Source organism: Pinus tabuliformis, chromosome 6, assembly GCF_031772625.1.
Source record: "Pinus tabuliformis cultivar Carrire ecotype Pingquan chromosome 6, CPIR1, whole genome shotgun sequence".
Taxonomy (NCBI): domain Eukaryota; kingdom Viridiplantae; phylum Streptophyta; class Pinopsida; order Pinales; family Pinaceae; genus Pinus; species Pinus tabuliformis.
This window is the reverse complement of record NC_142292.1, coordinates 948500707-948520984: the sequence shown is the minus strand read 5'-3', so window position 1 is coordinate 948520984 and position 20278 is coordinate 948500707. Positions and strand designations below refer to the sequence as shown.

Sequence of the window (20278 nt, the reverse complement as noted above, 5' to 3'; positions counted from 1 at the left end):
ATGCATGCAGTTGAAGCCTTCTAACCACATCCACAATGTTCCAAGCCTCCAGTTTGGGTGTAAAGCTTAAGAAGAGAAATTTCGAGCTTAGGGATTGGTGACCAGTGGTTATTGTCAGACACTTGGGTGATCGAGTGTCCCTGAGGGATGGTAGTATGTTTCTGGTTAGTAGACCCCACTTCCATAACTAGAACTTGGAGGTCAGGTCATGTCATAGTAACACTCGGGTCATGTTTACCAGGAGAGCTTGTAAAAGCGAGTAAATGTAGGATGGGATGGTTACATAAGCTCAACCATCATTAAACCTGGTCACCATGGTCAATACTACAACCATATTGATCCATGTTCAAAATAGCTCACCAATGGTTGACCACAATGAACATGATAAACTATATTCATCTATAGTTAAACATTGAAAAACATAGTCAACCATGTTCATCCATACTCAACCATAGTTGACCATAGTCTACCATTTTCAAACAAGCTCACCCATGTTCAAAATCATTGACATTGCAATGTGATGAAAAAAATTTGATGTCACCCTGTGATGAATGAAAATAAATATCATAATGTGATGAATAAATATTGAATTCACAACATTGTGAACAAAAGTCAAAATCATAATATGATGAACAATAATCAATTTCATGATATAATGAAAAAAGTTGACTTGCAATGTGATGAACAAATATTGATGATGCAATGTGATAAACATAAGTCAACATTACAATGTGACAAATAAATATAAACATTGCAATGAAATAAAAAAAATTGACATCATAATGTGATGATCAAAAATTGATGTCACAATGTGACAAATAAAAATTGGTTTTATGTATGAGAAACTAAAATCAACATTACAATGTGGTGAACAAAACTCAATGTTGCAATGTTATAAGCAAAAATCAACATTGTTTTGTGATGAACAAAAATGGACATCGAATGTGACAAACAAAAACTTTTGTCACCATGTTATGAACATAAATTAATGTCACAATTTGATAAACAAATATGAATGTGATGTAGCTTAATTTGACCCTCTTTAATTTGCGCTATCTCTATAAAATATTTTTCACATTGGACCCTTTTCTTGTAACCGCTAGACTTGTACTGTCTCCTAAAACCCATTTTTGCCATGTTAATCTACCCGTTAGAGTTAACATCTACCTCAGTTATTTAAAGTCACTAATCCAAATCACACTCCCTTTGAAACATTTGAACATAACAATGATGTAAAGATTAACCACATTCGAATTGCATGAAAGAGTTAATCATTGGATATACTTAAATCATTTCAACAATAATGGGTAATATTAATGATATAAAAAACCTTTTAAACCATATTAACTAATGTTATATATCTATAGATATGTATATTAATATGCACACTATTATATAATTGTTTCATTACATAATACTATTATCAATCAAATCTTAATATATATAGATATATGTTTAACATTAATTTAAGTCGTAATACTATCAAATGTTATTAATAACCATATACCAATAATACATGTAAAAGTATTAATAACTAACAATGTCCATAAAAAGGGGAAAGTAAATGAAAATATAACCTTTATTTTTAAACAAAATTCGCTTTACATATTCACATCTCATTGGATGATACTCAAAAGTTTATGTTCCTAACATTTTTCTACCTGATATGTTTTACAACTCCTAATATTAATAATTATCAACACTTTGATACATTTGTCTCACACATCACATTCAATTTTCACCTAGCTCTTCAGTGGATATTAATCATCCATTTATCTCCGCATAACTTTATGTTATTTTTTAGTTATTGGTTTTGATTGAAAATTGGAAAATATTTTTTATCAAAGGTAAACATAAAACATATTCCAATTTTTTCTAGTGTTTTTCCACATACAAGTTAATTTGGGAAGCAACATTAACATAAGAATAAAACTCAAGATGATTTTATTTGTGTTAAAATAATTTTCACTCTCGAATATAAAAATAATCCAATTATCACACATATAAAGAGAAATACAATAAAATATATATTTAGCTTGGAAAATTGTATTTCATACCAAAATAGTGATGCAACGAGGTAAGAAAATAAATTTGTTTAATTTTGTGCTCAAAATTATTATGTAAATTTTAAAGAACTAATTCTTACTTTTATACAATAGGACTGGTTAGGACTAGTTTGACAACTTAATAATCAAAATCTAAAACCGAAACAATATATGGTTTATAAATGATATATAAATTTGCTTTTAAAAACATATAGTAAATTTTGTAATTAATTTCAAAAATATTAACCCTTTGATTTGACTGAACGTGCAAGTTGGATTTAAATTCCTCGTAAATGAAGATTTTCTCAACAACAATTTCTCTAGTCAACCAAGTTTATAAATGGATGACTCCATGAAATCATTCAACAAAATGGCAATGGATATGGCCTTAATTTTTATGTTGGGTGAAAGTGATTTAAATTTTATATATTATGGAGGCTACAGGATCATAAAATGGGAGTTAATGTAAATGGGAGATATAAGTTGAATTAATAACTTCATTAAAATTAAAATATTGATATATTTAAAAGGTTGGTAATATAATAAGAAAATTATTAACTAAATATTGAAAGGATAGAAGAAAGAACCAAAGACTTCGATTAGAGCTTGGATGCAAGTTGGTATTTTATTTGGAAGACTCGAGTTTTAATTTGAAACATAATTATATGATGATCCTAGCTTTCTCATCTTAATAATGTGAAAATTCCTGCGTGTGTCTTTTCTTGCAATGTGTTTTTATTTTTTCCTTTTCATTTATTGATTTATGTGAAATATCATATTAAGGGAATCTTTGTGATGTTAAGGAATTTAACTGCCCATATTTTCATTATTTTAACACCTAATTAAAGCTATTCTTGAATACACGTTATTTAGAATAAAACATTGGATATTTATTCATTTGTTGTGTTTATATTTGATCATATTTTCATACACGTTATCATATGGTTTATTTAATGTCTTAAATGAGTATATTTTAAATATCATACTATTTTTTCCTTTGTTCTATTGTATTTCCTTTATTTTACTTTCTTTTAAATGTGTAACTATCTTAATGTGTGTTTTCTCATTATCAGAGTTTCAAATATGAGACAATTGAAAACCACATATAGTTATTGATGAGTTTGAATTCAATAGTCTTCTTTGTTAGAAAATGAGAAAGGCATAAATTTTTTCTTATTCTTCATAATTACTTGTGATGTTTCTTGTTATTATGATTCTTTATATCTTCTTTCATTTAGTTCATAAAGCCATTACCAAAGCACCAACACATGAAACAATAGACACAACATGTAGGAATTATGCTAGGGAAAAACCACCTTTCAGGGGAAAACCCAATCAAGAAATTCTTCCTTTCAATAATATTCTTTGAGACTCTTCCCCCTATACCAAGACTAGGTCTTCCCTCCACACCAATTAATCCTCCCAAGTCTTCGAATCCTTTCTAGCAACTTCGACTAGGAAGAATTTTATGATAACTGGAAGCTTCCAGCAACAGTGAAACTTGGAAGACTTTGATATCCCAATCTAGGGCATGAAACAAAGAGAGAGAGAGGCAACAAAATTTTGATTTTCCTCTTCCCCTTAGGCTCCACCCAAATCACACTTCCTTTGGATTCCCAACAACAAACTTCACACCTTTCTGAGCTACAAGAGATATTGAATTTGTTGTGGGATAGTATGCTCAAAATGAATTCGATGTGCTTGTATTTATAGGCTCCATGTGAGGTCGAATTAGGATCCTTAGGCCGACTTGATCTCTTTTAGGCCGACTTGATGTGGAGGATACATAAATCATATTTGACTCAATACTTAACCTTTTTACATGTTTCAAAATCCTAAGAAGGGTCTCTTTAAAAGTACAATGACTCTATTAACTCAGAATAAATCCTAGAAGTCCTAAATGGGGACTTTGACCTAACACAAGGTGACAAAAGCATGAAACCCATGCTTTAATAAGTCACAATAATAATAATAAAAATTCTCTTCTTTATCCTTTTGACAAGTACATTACATGATGATTCAAATACATTAAATTAAGACCAAACCTAGTTACTTTTTCCAACACTCCCTCTCAACTAGGGAGGTATTCATCATATACAAGTACAATGGAAGATCTCAAACTATATTAACAATGAATAACTTTAGGCACCGCAATGTCATGGACTAAATTCCCGACTAGGGCAATCTATCTATTGGTCTCTCAACAATTTAGGCATCGTAATGCCACAGACTAGGTTCTTGATGAGGGCAATCTATCCAAGTGGGAATAAGGTGGACTCATGCTTTCAACCCATCTAGGTACCCTTAGGCTTACTTGCTAACCACCAACCCAAAGATCCAAGTGTGTATGAAAACATATCTCTTTAATCAACACCACCTTTCCAACTTTGGGACCTAGACATCAACACAAAGTGCCAAATAGATGTCCTCCTAGGAAATGCTTCGCTCACAAAGCCTCAAGACCCTTTTTCCAACAGATCAAGGATGACCCATATCTCCCAATAAAACTGATTGGTAACCATCATGCTATCAAATCCTTTGAGAGATTAACCTGTACAAACACAACCCAAATTAATAATATAATTTCATATGTACATAATCAAAAACAAACCTCTCAGGTCTTCTAGGCAAATTAATGTTTCTTTTCAACTTTTAATAGTAGGACTATCAGCGGAATCTCTCACAGAATATTCCTCAACCATACACTTTCCTTTCCTACTTCTCATGTAACAACATATCCTTCGAAATTCATTCTTCAATCAAAACTAAGCTATACCTTCCATCTCAACCAGGGAGCATATATTTATCTAGACTCCCTCTTAATCTTAGGGAGATCTCTTCTATTCAGGCTTCCTCAGGGATACCATCTTCTTCTTTTCATCATCGAAGAATATTTCATGGCTTCCATCAATGAACATGTTCACCATATTGAAGATTTTGTACCTGCACAACTTAGATTTAAATGACAACCAAAACAATAAAAGCATGAAGTTAGCCATACTATAATCGCGAAAGCATTTCAAGTTTACATATATCATATACCAAAACAAAAGATAAATACCCTTCAACGTCTTTCTAGGGACTTTGTCATAAACCATATACTACTTCATAACAACTTTCATTCCATCTAGGGTCTCAATTTTTCTTTCAAAGGTGTGGCATACCCTACTACAACATATAGAAAACCATAAAAACAATTCAAACAAATATAGATCTACAAGGCATCTAACAACTTTTAGAATTCATATGTTAGACTTTCCACTAGATATTCATACAAATCATAGACTTCATACAAAAGAATCAATAAAAACAAATCACAACTTAGTCATTAACATGACCAACTTCCACTACGGTTAGTTACAAACCCCATATTTTCAATCAACCATCAATCTCAACCAAAACTTTGATTTCAACAATCTTACACAAATCTCAAATCATCATACTGTCATTAGATATTTTACTTCTAATAAGGTTCAAATCCATAACCCTATAATTTCATTTTCACAATCTCAACAATCATTATATAAATAGATCTCAGATTGTTATATCACACATACTAGAGAATTTAATTCCTATTAGGGAAAAACCCTATATTTCCAAATATCATCATCCTAGAATCTTAGACAAGTACCATCAATAAGTTGGTCAAAACACGTATATAAGAATTCATAAGAATATCATATGTTTGACAACATTAATAAATTAGACATACATTGACCTAGACCAAGATAGGGTTTCAACCAAAAGGGCATCTCTATAAATACCTAGGGTTTCATTGTCATGCAAAGGTATTTCATATCATGTGTTAGTCAAACCAAACTTTACAAAATATCAATAGGAGTTATACAATAGGTTTAATCAGATAAACGCACACATACCAAGGAAATCATTTCTAAGACATTATAAGGGTCTTACTTACACATTCCACCAAACCCTAATGAGTTAGAGTTTCAATATAGGAACATAGAAAACCCAAAAATTACCAATACTTCAAAGGTTGGGGATTTTTTAGGTTTTCCTAATCATACCAAAATCCCAATCATGACATTGCCAACAAAAACTTCAAATAACATTTTATAAATAGCCCTAAACAGTTTAGGGTTTCAGTAATTCACATTAGAATACCCTTAGATTAGGGTTTTCTGAACTTGTCTAGGGTTCTTCAAAACTAGTTAAGAATAGGATTGGGGTAGATTTATCAAGTAATGAATCACCCAAAATAAGAATTGATATGATTCGATATACCTAGACACAATAATGTTAGTAACAAATTGTCAAATGAATAAACATTTACTAAAGAAGTCAATGTTTTTTTAGTTTAAGGCATACCTTTATTTCTTGACAAACCTTATCTTGGGTTGCTTTCTTCCATACTCCTTGAAGATATAGAAATTGTCTTCCTAGTCAAGACAATAGAGGGAGAATGATGATTTGTATTTAATATTTAAGCAAAACTGAATGAGTACATGAAACCAAGAATTCAAAGGAAATGAGATATTTATCTCTGGAAATTGTTTGGGGCTCCCTCTAAATATTGATAGATACCTACAAACTTAAAAAAATAATGAAAATGTCTTTTCCAAAATATGTTAAAAACCTATAAATTATAAAACATATAAAACAAGATGTCTAAAGCTACAAGCAAAGGACTTAGTAGTGTAAGTCCCTAATGTCATATTCTTCGGGCTTGACTTTCCTTGGGTCTCCTTCTTCAGCAAATTTGGCTTGATCTCTTTCTCTGTTCTTGTTTCTTGGATTGTCGAGATAGACACATTTATAGTGACCTTTCTTATGACATTGATAGCATTCGACCTTAGACATGTCAAATTTCTTCCTTGGTCCTTTTGATTTCTTTCCTTTATGTTGTGAAATGTAGGCATTTGATACTCCTTCAAGGTTGGCAGCCAATGATATCCTTAATTTTTCTTGATTGTAGGTAGTGCATAGTTCTTTAAAGGTTGGATCTACCTTCCAACTGTTAATTCCTGTAGGAAATGTACCCCAAGTAGATGGAAATCCTAATAAGGAAGTGATCACGAGTTCTTTGTTTGGAAAAATTTCAACAATGGCCAAAATATCATCCCTAATTCTTACTATCTTCACAAATAAGGATGCCACTGTGTCTTCTTGAGTCATATGTGTGGTCCTTAGCTCATTCTTTAGACTTGATACTTGACCAATGTTCTTAATAGTGAATCATTTTGACAAGGCGTCACACATTTCTTGAGCATGATCAATGTTAGCTATGAATGGGACAAGGTCATCCTTTATTCCTTCTACCATCAAAGTCATGTCCACCAATTCTAGTTCCCTGAATTTCACTTTGTCATCATCACTGGAATCCTCTGTAGTCTTCTTTTCTTTTCCTTTGATCAAGTCTAGTACCTTGTTCTTTTCAAGGATGAGGTCAATCCTCTTCTTCCAGGACTTTTAGTTAGAGGCTCCTTCAAGTTTATTCTCTCCCTTGATTATGTTAGACATCTTCATTGAATATAGTAGATTCCTTCCTTGAGATAATCCTTTTGAATGGTTCCTTGATTAAGTGCTTGAGACTACCTTTTTCTTCCTTATTCACCAAAGATCTGACACCATGTTAGAAAATTAGAAAGGCAGAAATATTTTCCTATTCTTGATAATTACTTATGATTTTTCTTGTTATTACGATTCTTTATATATTCTTTCTTTTAGTTCATCAAGCAATTACCAAAGAAAAATCACATGAAACAATAGACACCGGATGTAGGCACTATAGACTCTTCACTTTAGACCAAGACCATACCTTCCCTCCACACCAAGTCAACCTCCCAAATATTCGACCCCTTTCCACCAACTTTGACTAGGCAACAACTTCTAGCAACTAGCAGCTTCTGACAACATTGACATTTGGAAGACTTCGATCTCCCAATGTAGGGCACGAAATAGAGAGAGAGAGATACACCAAAATTTTGATTTTCTTATTCTCCTTAGGCTCCACCCAACTCGCACTTCCTTTGGCTTCTCAGCAATAGATTTCACACTTTTCCCAGCTACAAGAGATATTGAACTTGTTGTGAGAGAGTTTGTTCTAAATGAATTCAATGTGCTTGTATTTATGGGTCCATGTCAGGTCAAATTATGGTCCTTAGGCTGACTTAATCTCTTCTACACTGACTTAATGTGGAGGATACATAAATCATATTTGACTCAATACTTAACCCTTTTACATGGTTCAAAAGCCCAGGAAGGGTCTCCTTAAAAGTACAATGACTTTATTGACTCGGAATAAATCCTAGAAGTCCTCAATGGGAACTTTGACCTAAAACAAGGTGACCCAAGCATGAAACCCATGCTTTAATAAGTCACAATAATAATAATAATAATTATTTTCTTTATCCTTTTGACAAGTACATTACATGATGACTCAAATACATTAAATGAAGACCAAACCTAGTTAATTTTTCCAACATTCTTATTATATATGCCTCGCCATTTTTTCTCTCATTTACAAATTCAAGAAATAACTTGACATATCATTAATTAAAGGTTATTATTATTGTAAGATTCTTTTTTCCTTCATAAATAATATCAAATACAGGGATTACCCTTTATGGTTGGAGAAGTCCAATATTCAACCTAAAATATGAGGATCATTAGATCCTCATTGGATGCCTTAACATTGTTTCTTGTCACCGGGAACAATTTTGGGGATAGCATAATGTCACAATGTAACAAAGAAAAATCAACTTCATAATGTAACAAACAAAAATCAATGTTGCAACCTGAGGAGCAAAAAACAATGTCAAAAGTGATGAATAGAAATCAATGTCACAAATGTGATGAACAAAAATATACATCACATGTAATGAAAAATAATTTACATCCCAATGTGGCTATCAAAAATTGATGTCAAATGTCATGAACTAAAATCTCTAATGCAATGTTATGAACAACAAAGGTTGTTGCAATATGAAAAACAAAACAATGTCATTGCAATGTGACAAAGAAATAACAATGTCACAAAATGATGAACAAAATTTGACATCACATTCGATGAACACAACTCCATGTCTCAATGCAAACAACAATCAACATCACAATATGATGAATAAAAAAAATGACACCAATGTAACACCCATATCTTAGTGTCAAAATGTCACAATGTCATAACGTTCACACATATTCAACCATGGCCAAACATAGTCCTCATTATCAAACATGTTCAAACATGGTCACAATATCTCAATGTCAAAATGGTCAACCATGGTTAACCATAGTCAACATCATCGCAGTTACCATAATCAACATAGTCAACCATAGGAGCATAGTCAACATAGGTAACATGATCAACCATAATCAATCATGTCAAACATGATAACAATGCCATAATGGTCAAACATGGTGACAATGTCACAATGCTCAACCATAGTAAGCCATGGTCAAACATGGTCATAGAGTCTTAATGCTCAAACATGTTCAAACATGTTTGATTAGCATATATACACCACTTTTGATGTGGTTGACATATATAACATGGTTAACCAATTTGAGCATGGTCAAATCTTGCTTAGCCATGGTCAACATGGTCAACATATTCAACCAAGGTCAAACATGGGAAACCCATGCTTAATCATGCTCTACATTATCACCCATAGTTAACCATGGGAAACATGATTTTCCATGGTCAACCATGCTCGACATGGTTAAAAAAATCAACATGGTCAACCATATTCATATATACTAAATGTTCACAACCATGGTCAACCATTTTCACCAATAGTTAACCTGTAATGTCAGTTTCCAAATTATGCTAACTCAACTTGTATAATTTTTTTTATTTTCTCTTTTATGCATTTTAACAAACACTTTGCATGCAAGAATTCCTTCAAACACTTTGAATGAAAATGAAAATAAACACATATAACAAAGATATTTCATGAACCATTACTCAATAGAGGTTCCAAAGCACAACCAAATTTTATTTGATCAAGGAATTACATGCAAAATATTAATTTGTGGAACTTGGAAGTTGCTTTAACAATAGCTTGATATGGATGCAAGAAATGGATGAGGAATATGGCTTCCCACAAAGAATACAACCTCCAAATGCAAATGCAACCTCCTCATGCAACGTTCTTACAAAATGTATCTTCTCCTCCCATGTTGAGTGCCCTTTTACTCAGAAGTGTAAAAAACTCACTAAATCAATTTAGACAAATAACCAATGCATATCTAAAAGTGAGCTCCAATTCTCCTTTTATAAGTTTTATCATTAGAATACCCTAGGTCATCAAAATATCATGGATCCCTCCTTTATATTAGATAATATAAAGTGACATTAAATAATTAAATTAATTGATCCCCTTTTTCAACAATAGTCTATGTGAATCAAATAGGTTACTCTGGAAGTTATCATTGGGAAAAGGACATTACACGACCATAGTTGACCATCTTCAAATAGCATCAAAGAATCTCAACCACAAACAAACATGGTCAATAAGTTTAACCTTAGTCAATCATATCTAGCCATGGTTGAACCAAGTTAACAATGGTTAAACATGGTCCTTCATGAGCATCCAATGTCAACCACTTTGTCAAACATAGTCAACATGTTTAACCATATTCATCTATAGTTAAACATTTCCTAACATGGTTAACCATGTCCCCCCATAATAAACCATAGTTAATCATATTCAAGCATGCTCTTACAAGCTCGTCCATGGTCGAACATGTTGACCATGGTTAAACATGGATTATAATTTCAACCACAGTAAACAATGTTCAACCATGGTCAAACTAGGTCAAATCGTCAACCCTTGTTACCCATGGTGTAAGATGGTTACTTGTGGTCCACCCTTGTTAAAATTTCTATGGTCAGATTTTTTGAAAACAAAAAAGGTCGAATTCGAGCGAAAATTAACTTTCTAGACAAATTTGTAGCCTCAGTAGACAATGCCCTTTATTAATGTGGATATGCTAGTATTATAATAGTTTAATATATGAAAAAAAAATCAAAAGAAAAAAATAGAAAATTCATAATTGATATGAAAACTTTCTAATAATTCCCAACCTTAATTACTACCTTTACTAGCTTATCAAATGTGTAAAAAATTAACATTAAAACTAAGAGATATCAGAACTTAACTCAAATTTATACCTTAATTATAATAAAAATTATTTATGAATATTATATATATATATATATATATTTTATTTATCCAATAAATATAAAATTAACATATAAATTATAATATAAAATATAAAATTATTTTAAAATACATAAAAATTATTATTATTATTCACATTATAAATCTTTGTCTTTTGTTGAAAAATTCACAATATCAAATTAAACAACTATTCTAAATATCACACTAATACAAAAAAAACCAATTATTTTAAAATATATAAAAATTATTATTATTATTCACACTATAAATCTTTATGTGTTTTGTTGAAAATTTCATAATATCAAATGCTAAATATCACGCTAATAAAAAAACCATTTTATATGTAATTCAATGCACTGGTATAATTAAATTTTGAAGGTTCATAAATTATGGTTTATAAAATAAAAATAATTTATTATTATTATTATTCATACTATAAATTTCTATGGGCTTTGTTGAAAATTCCGCCCTACCAAATTAAACAACTAGGCTAAATATCACGCTGATACAAAAAAACCATTTGATATGTAATTCAATGCTGTGGTATACTTAAACTTTGAATGTTCATGGATTGTGTTTATAAAAATAATAATAATTTATTATTCACACTATAGATAAACTTTTATGTGCTTTGTTGAAAATTTCACAATATAGAGTTGTCTATAATGCGACTTTTTGGAGATTCCGGTGACGGAATCCGGCAGAAAAAATTGAGGTTAAATCTTGATTTGTTGCAGTTAAAATGGTTTTTTAACTGCATATTTGGATTCAGCACCCTCGAAAACCCCTGGGATGCTTTCATTGTGCAGAAACTAGCTATCAAACTTGCGATTCCAATAAATTCCTGCCGGATTTCGACCGGAAAAACCCGCCAGAAAGGCTTTCAAAAAGTCGCGTTAGCTAAATATCACGCTAATACAAAAAAACCATTTGATGTGTAATTCAATGCTTTCGTATATTTAAAGTTTGAATCTTCATGAATTGTGGTTTATAAAAATAAAAATAATTTATTTTGAATATCACTTATAAATCACACATCAAATTAATGAATTTAATGAGACGTTTTGTTTGAAGGAATGTGCTTCTATTTTTACTTAATAATTTGATTTTGAGGATCATTTTTAAATTACACATCAAATTAATTTAAGCGTATAAGAAGTCTTTGTTTGTAGGAACTTGTTTTCAATCAATAATTTGACTATTAAAATTTAACCAAATATATATAAAGCTCCTTTTTATTATTATTAAGCTAAATATATGTAGGGCTCTTTTTTATTATTATTATTCTTATTGTTCAGTGTCTCATATATCATAATCTGCATGGTTGAATCCAGATTCAATTTTCCACTCTAGGATTGCAGACCTAAGTGCATGATTTGGAATGAGGAACTTATTGTCTAGGGTCTGGTTAGTCATTGGGGACGTATTGTTGTTTTCGAGCCAAGTGTTGATGCTGCTGTACTCGTATGTGAAACCATCAGCCGCAATATGGGGATCGTCCATGACCTCCTGCATACGACAAGGCCAACATGTCCACATTCAATATTAGAAATAATAGCCAGATGTTCATGAGTAATGTATATTTAGTTCTGTTAATGGAGATGGGTTTTATTTCAACTTAGGTTATCATAGTCACTGATCCTTTCTTTAAATGAAACCTGGATGAGAAAAACTAACCAGGTGTATAGGACAAAGGAAATGCTTTGGGGGCGTAGCATCCATTTCCTCTCTGATATGTCTGCTTTGAGCATTGGCGAAGGCTTTGAATCTGTCAAGTTCTGGTAGAACATCCTTTTCCAAGTCTGGTCCGTCCCTGCGCTGAAAATCCGCACATTTCAATCCTAATATTGCCAATTCGCGGGCCTCGCCAATAGGCCAATTTCCAGCACTTTTGTCCAAGATCTGCCTAAATGAGCCATCCTTAATGGCTGTTTCAACAACATCTGTTAGAGTCATAGGTGGTTTTGCTGTCAGCAATTGCAGAATGATAATTCCCAGAGCATACAAATCTGACATGGGGCCAAGACCACTAGTCCTTTGGCACTCAGGATCAATATAACAAAATGTGTCTGCAGGGGCGGTGTCATTGTACTGGGTTACCATGGTTGTGGTATTTTCAGGCACAAGCCTGGCAAGACCTGCATCACCAATTTTGCTGACAAAGTTGTAGTCAAGTAAGATATCTGCAAGCTTCAAAGCACGGTGAACAATCGGTTCTGGCTGTGCACTATGAAGAAAAAGCAATGCAGATGCCACTTCCCAAATGATTCTGAAGCGTGAAAACCATGGTAGAGGAGCACTGTTGTCTCTGCAGAGCAGACGGTCTTCTAGGCTACCATTTTCCATGTACTCATATACCAAATACCCATGCTCAGGGCACGCTCCAAGCAAAATTACCATGTGAGGATGACGAATTCGGCTCAATATCTCAATCTGAACAATTTCCAAACAAAGATTAAAAGAAAAGCACCCAGCCAAATATTTAAAACAAAATCAGCATAAACCCCAGTATTAAAATCTTCTTCCGATAATAGGTAATATTTCAAATTTGTTGTTGAAGAACTTAAGATTCCACAAGTAGCTACTCAACTTTCGAGTAGAGGGCAGGGGGAGATAAAAGGGAGACAAAGGCAGAAGATTTAGTACCTCCCGTTGAAATTGGTGTATTCCTTGATTTGCTTCATTTTTAAGAACTCTGATGGCCACTTTTGTATGTTTGAGAGTGCCCATGTAGACAGCCCCATAACCTCCCACTCCTATCTTGAGTGAATCAGAGAAGAAATCTGTGGCAGATTGAATTTCTTCTATTGAGTATCTTCTGTATCCTCGATAGGTATATGCAAAAGCAATCTGTGCTCTCCATTTCTCTTCTGATTCTTTTTTGGCTCTTAACTCTGCATCTCTTCTTTGTTGGGCCTCCCTTTCAGCAAGTTGTCTTGCTGTCTCAGCTTGCCTCATGGCCGTTTGACTCCTTGCTTTCTCTTGTGCGGCGATTTTTCTTGCTATCTCTTCTCTTACTTTTGCTTCCTCGAATTTCCTCATCTCATGTATCCTTTGGACAGATAGTTCATTGACCTGTCACCCACATTTAGCTCATAAACATTAGCCTTCCTGTGTACTGCCTAGTACCCACAACTACATATCTGATATTCAATTCGACTAGATTTTTTAAGGCTGGATAGGCGGATAAACTCACTGTTATTTTTGCGTTCTTTACTTCTTCCCTGGCTACAGCATACATGCTTTGAGTATGCTTTAGCTCAAGTTTCAGCCTTTCTACCTCCTCCATCATAATATTCTGCTCATCAAATAACGGAATCAGATTATGTCAGACCAAACCCATCATATAAGTCCTCATATTGCAAAAATTTTCAGCCAGAGACACAATTTTATGATAAAAATGAAATCAAATTTGTTATTCACTTATTACTCAGAGTGATCTAACACGAGAAAACCCAGAAAATACCAATTTGTACATTGTACCTGTTCCTGTGACAAGTGTTCATTATTAGATGCTGATGCTGTTTTGATACTAGCAGTGTCCAAGTTAAATTGATTTCTGCTGGCAGAAAAGGTATCAATTTCCATGAATGAGTGGTTTCCAAATGATAGAACTGGAGTACGTGGTAATCGTGTGTTGCCTGGATATTCTCTTTCCTCTATGCTCATTGTACTGGAGTTCTCACTAAGGAAATCCGATCTTGATGTTCCACTGTCATAAATTACACCAATGCATGAAGTTTGACTTCTCATTGAAATTGAAGCAGATCGACTCTCGACATTTGAAATTGTGCTTGCTGGAATTGAGGCGGTGCTTCTTGTAACTTGAATAATATTCGAAAGAGATTGATTTCTCTGAAATGACAGGGGTTGAGGGTAAGCGTGAATGGATACATCAGATTGGGACTCTGTCCCGCCTGTAATTTCCAAAATGACAACAGACAACTCATCCCATTAATTGCCTGTACAAAGATAACTGGAAAGTGGTTCATTTGAAAGCTAGTCAGATTCATTTTGATTCATCAACAGAAGAAACAGTAGAAATTTAAGCCTACTAATCATGATCAATAAGGCAAGAAATTAGAGTGCAGCAGATCCTTTTGTTTTTTATAAGACAAAAAACGGAATCTATTAGCATAATTTTGGAGTGTAGAGAAAAATGGTTTCTGTAGATGGACCTGTTCTGGGAGAGCTCCAGCCAGTCATATCTGTAAAGCCACTGGGATGATTACTAGAATCCTCTGTATTGCTAAATTTGAACTCTGTAGATGAAGTTAAGTGGACCGAACTAAGCTTGCATTCTGGTGCAATGTGTACGGTACAAAATTTTGGGGCATTTTCCATAACAAATGCCGGTATATCATGGGGCTTGAATCTCCTGCAGAGAAGCAAGATGGAGGAACAACACGGATATGCGTTAACCAGATTAACCAGATGCAATAGTTTAAGTAAATCCTTCAAATGTGGCAAACATTAAAGATCACAAATCAAATATCTTCGAAGTATGGACCACCATAAAAAATGAAATCCTTCCCTAAACTCATTCTCTTCTCTTATTTTGTTTAATTACATTAGCACTTTACCTGAATAAAGAATCGTTTGATAAATCTTTATGTTAAAATTTGCTCATACACAGTACTGATATGATCACCACTGTGTCAGTAGTTGAAAAGTAGTTTAAATAGATCGACAACAAATTAGACTAATTTCAATAATAATAGTCTATTAATATAGATTTCAATAATCCTTTGATAAATAAAGTAAAGATAGAAGATCATTAACCTTAAACTAGTCCTACGTCTAAAGTAAAATTGATGTTAAAATCCAATATACTTTCCTGTGAGGGAAGAGTACACCGACGATTCTCAACATAAATAGTTAGAAATTGATATATTTCTTATAACTAAAATATAATTTTCCACCCTGGGAGTGCAAACCTAAGTGCGTCATTTGGAATGAGGAACTTATGGTCTAGAGTCTGGTTGGTCTCTGGGGACGTATTCTTTTTTTCGAGCCAAGTGTTGATGGTGCTGTACTCGTATGTGAAACCATCAGCCGCGATATGGGGATCGTCCATGACCTCCTGCATACAATAAGGCCAACATAGTTTCAGTATTAGAAACCGGACAATTTTTAATGGATAGATGTTTAGGAGTCATGCACATTCAATTCTGTCCACATAATTAAATGAGGACAGCCTCTAATGCAGATGGGTACTTTAATTTCAACTTAGATTATTATAGTCATTAACCCTTTCTTTAAAGGAAGTCTAGATGAGCCCATTGGGTTTTGGTTTGATCGGGAAGTGTGTATTGCTAAGTTACGGTTTGACCATGAAAAGTGTATTGTTAATGTAGTTCAGTACATTATGTAATAGGTTGCTGGTTCCAATTCCTATAAGTACTGATTTACAAAAGAGAAAAGAAAAAAAAATTAAATAAAAACACTTCATATGATAAGTCACCCGTTCCAATCCCCATAAATACTGATAAAAATAAAGCATGGATGAAAAAAACTAACCTGAAGTATAGGACAAAAGAAATGCTTTGGAGGCATAGCATCCATTTCCTCTTTGATATGTCTGGTTTGAACATATGGCTGCTTAGATTCAGGAGCTTTCTGTGCTTTCTTTTTCACTTCTGATTCTATTCTAGCTCTTATCTCTGCATCTCTTTTGTGTTGCTCCTCCCTTTCAGCAAGTTGTCTTGCTATCTCTTTTGTTATCTGTTTTTTTAGTTCATTGGCCTGTTACCATCATTTAGCTCGTAAACATCAGCCCTTCAGTGTACTACCTGGTACCACAATGGCATACCTGATATTCAATTTCGCTGTAATTTTTATGACAGGATAGGCAGATAGACTCACCGTGATGTTTTCCTTCATTGCTTCTTGCCTGGCAATAGCATATAACATGCCTTGAGTCCGCTCTAACTCAAGTTTCAGCCTTTCTACCTCCATCATAATATTCTGCTCATCAAATAAATAATCAAAATAGATCAGACCAAACCCATTACATGCCAAGTCCACATGCTGTGAAAAAAATTTCAGCCAGAAACAAAATTATATAAAAATGAAATCAAATTCATCTGGCTCATCCCTCCCCTAGGGAGATGTGTAATTCCTGCGTTCGTCAATTTTGAGATATTTGTTTTTTACAAAATTATATATTTTTTTAAATAAGAAAATAATAGATATAATTAAAAAAAAGTTTAAAAATTAATATAGATATTTTAGTCTTATTTTTAACCATAACTGAAATATTTACATATATATGAAATATCATAATATTATATTAAATTTATAGAAAAATAAAAAATCATAAATAAAATATTTAGATGTAAATATGAAATATCATAATATTATATCAAAATAATAGAAAAATAAAATATGTAAAAAAAATCATTTTTTTAATACATGAGTTAAATAATTATTTTTTTAAATATTTTATTACATCAAATAATGTTTTTAAATATGGAGATGGTCTAATTTATTTAATTTCAACTTCATGAAAAAGTAAATGAAAATTTATTTTAGTGTTGATGATAACAAATTATTTCAATGTTAAAAAATTTCAAAGAGCTATATAATTAGTTTAATTCTTAATATCAAATTAATACATAGAATTCTAAATTATTATTAATAAAAAAAAATCAACGTGACTCATAAATAAAATATCCCAAAAAAATATTAAAATCTATATATACATTAAACAAAAACAAAACAAAAAAACTTATAACTAATATAATTGAAGTATTCTCAATGGGTTTTTTCTTTAAGTGTATTTTTTTATCTATTTTATTTGAAATCAAACAAAGAAAATGTTAACTTACAAGTTTAAGCTATGTAATATACACAATCCAAATTCCTAAATAAATTTGAAGGACATCAAACTATATAATGAAAAATTATATATATATATATATATATATATATATATATATATTATATTTATTTATATTTATAGACTTGAGGAAATTTTAATTTTTTATGTGCAAATTTTTCACCATTAAAAGGTTTCATCTCTATATTCGTCGTGTTAGATCTTGAGGAAATTTTAATTTTCTATGTGCAAATTTTTCACTTTAAAGAGATTTACGGATTAAAAGGTTTCATCTCTATATTCGTGTTAGATCGACTCTTACTAGAACCGTTCAAATGGATCTATACTAATATAAACAAAGTTATTCACTTATTACTACCCAAAATAATGGAGGATTCAACCCAGAAAATACCAATTTGTACATTGTACCTGTTGCCCTGACAAGTGTTCATTATTGATGCCGGTGCTGTTTTGACATCCCATGGGCTGATCTCCATTTCGTCAGTAACATTTCCATGACCACCTCCTAAACTGAGGGAGAAAATAGGTGGGTTTGCTTGTAAACTGCCGCTAAGGCTTTCTGCACTTGCAGTGTCCAAGTTAGATTGATTTCTGCGTGTAGAAAAGGTATAATTTTTCATGTCAAATGGGAGGTTTCCAAAGGATGGAGGTGGAGTACTTGGTAATCCTGTGTTTCCGGGAGATTCAATGGATGGGGGTGGAGCCCTTGGTAATCCTGTGTTGCCGGGAGATTCTCTTCCCTCTATGCTCATTGTTATACTGGAGTTTTCACTAAGGAAATCCGATCTTGATGTTGAAAACCTTGGAGTGCCACTGTCATAAACTACATCAATTCCTGAAGTTTGACTTTTCGATATTGAAATTGAAGCAGATTGACTCTTGACATTTGAAATTGTGGTTGCTGGATTTGAGGCGCTGAGACTTCTCAGAACTTGATAATTATTCGAAGGAGATTGATTTCTTTGAAAAGTTAGGGATTGAGAGTAAGCGTGAATAAATCCTTCTGATTGTGACTGTCATATCCTTCAGAATGGTCCAGTCAGTCATATCTGAAAAAGGCTCTGTATAGCCATTTTCAACTCTTTTGATGAAGTTAAGCGGGCCGAACTAAGCTTGCATTTTGGTGCTATATGTACGGTACAAAAATTCGGTGTATTTTTCAGAACCGTTTCCGGTACATCATGGGACCTGAATCTCCTGGATAAAAACAATATTGAGGGACAACACCGATATGAGTTAACGAGATGCAATAGTTAAGTAAATGCTTCAAACTAGGCAAACATTAAAGATCACAAATTTACACACAAATAACTTCAAAGTATGAACCTCATAGGCTATCATATGAGAAAGACAAAAAAAATTCCTTTCCTTAACCTAAACAATGTTGAGGGACAACACAGATATGAGTTAAGAGATGCAATAGTTAAGTAAATGCTTTAGAGATCACAAATCTACACACAAATAACTTCAAAGTATGAACTTCATAGGCCATCGTAGCGGGAAGAAATATATATATATATATATATATATATATATTTTTAATTACTATAATTTGTATCATTTTTTTTAAATGAAATTAATGATATTTTATAATCAAATATATTTTTTTGGAATGCCTAAAGTTAGGTATATAAAAGTAAGGTAGGAAATTACCATAATTAATGGCGATTCTAGGGTGGTTTTAATTATATTAAAAAATAATAAAAGAAAAAAATATGATTGGAAAAATGAAATTTTATTGAGTTAAATTAAAAAAAATACTTATACATTAATATTTATAATTAATTTAAAAAAAAAAGCTATTTCAATTTAATGGATTGATCAAAATGTAATATTATAAATTGCTTTTATTCATATATATACAATGAAGATGAAAATGAAATTGATAGTAAAATTTATTATGAAAATGTAAAAATAAACATTTAATTAAACAAAGTAGAAGATTTGAAAAATTTATAAATTCAATGGAATTTACTTTTTAACCAATTAAATAGTGATATTAAAAATGTTTTGTATTGAATTATAATAATTTAAATATTCTTAAAAGAGATGATAATCAATTTAAAGAAATTTTATTTTTATTTTAAAAACAAATTTAATACATAGTATATATGTTAAATAGTTAAATTGAAATTGATAATAAAATTTACTATAAAAGTATAAGAATGGAACATTCAAATAAAATAAAAGATGTGTGAATAGTAAATATAATTAGCTACTCTTACTCTTATAAACAACTAAACAATAAT

The 20278-nt window shown here is 31.9% G+C and overlaps 1 protein-coding gene across 1 annotated transcript; it reads right to left on the bottom strand.

Annotated features, from left to right (window-relative positions):
• Positions 1-12486: 12486 nt before the first annotated feature.
• Positions 12487-17146, bottom strand: LOC149262091 (U-box domain-containing protein 35-like). Its single transcript, XM_089374487.1, has 10 exons — positions 17054-17146; positions 16709-16933; positions 16126-16271; positions 15772-15796; positions 15367-15643; positions 14672-15105; positions 14385-14486; positions 13835-14263; positions 12866-13621; positions 12487-12697 (listed from the first exon to the last, which is right to left on the bottom strand). Exons 1-10 carry the CDS (start codon positions 17144-17146, stop codon positions 12491-12493), a joined length of 2694 nt encoding a protein of 897 aa, XP_089230613.1. The 3' UTR covers positions 12487-12490.
• Positions 17147-20278: the final 3132 nt, after the last annotated feature.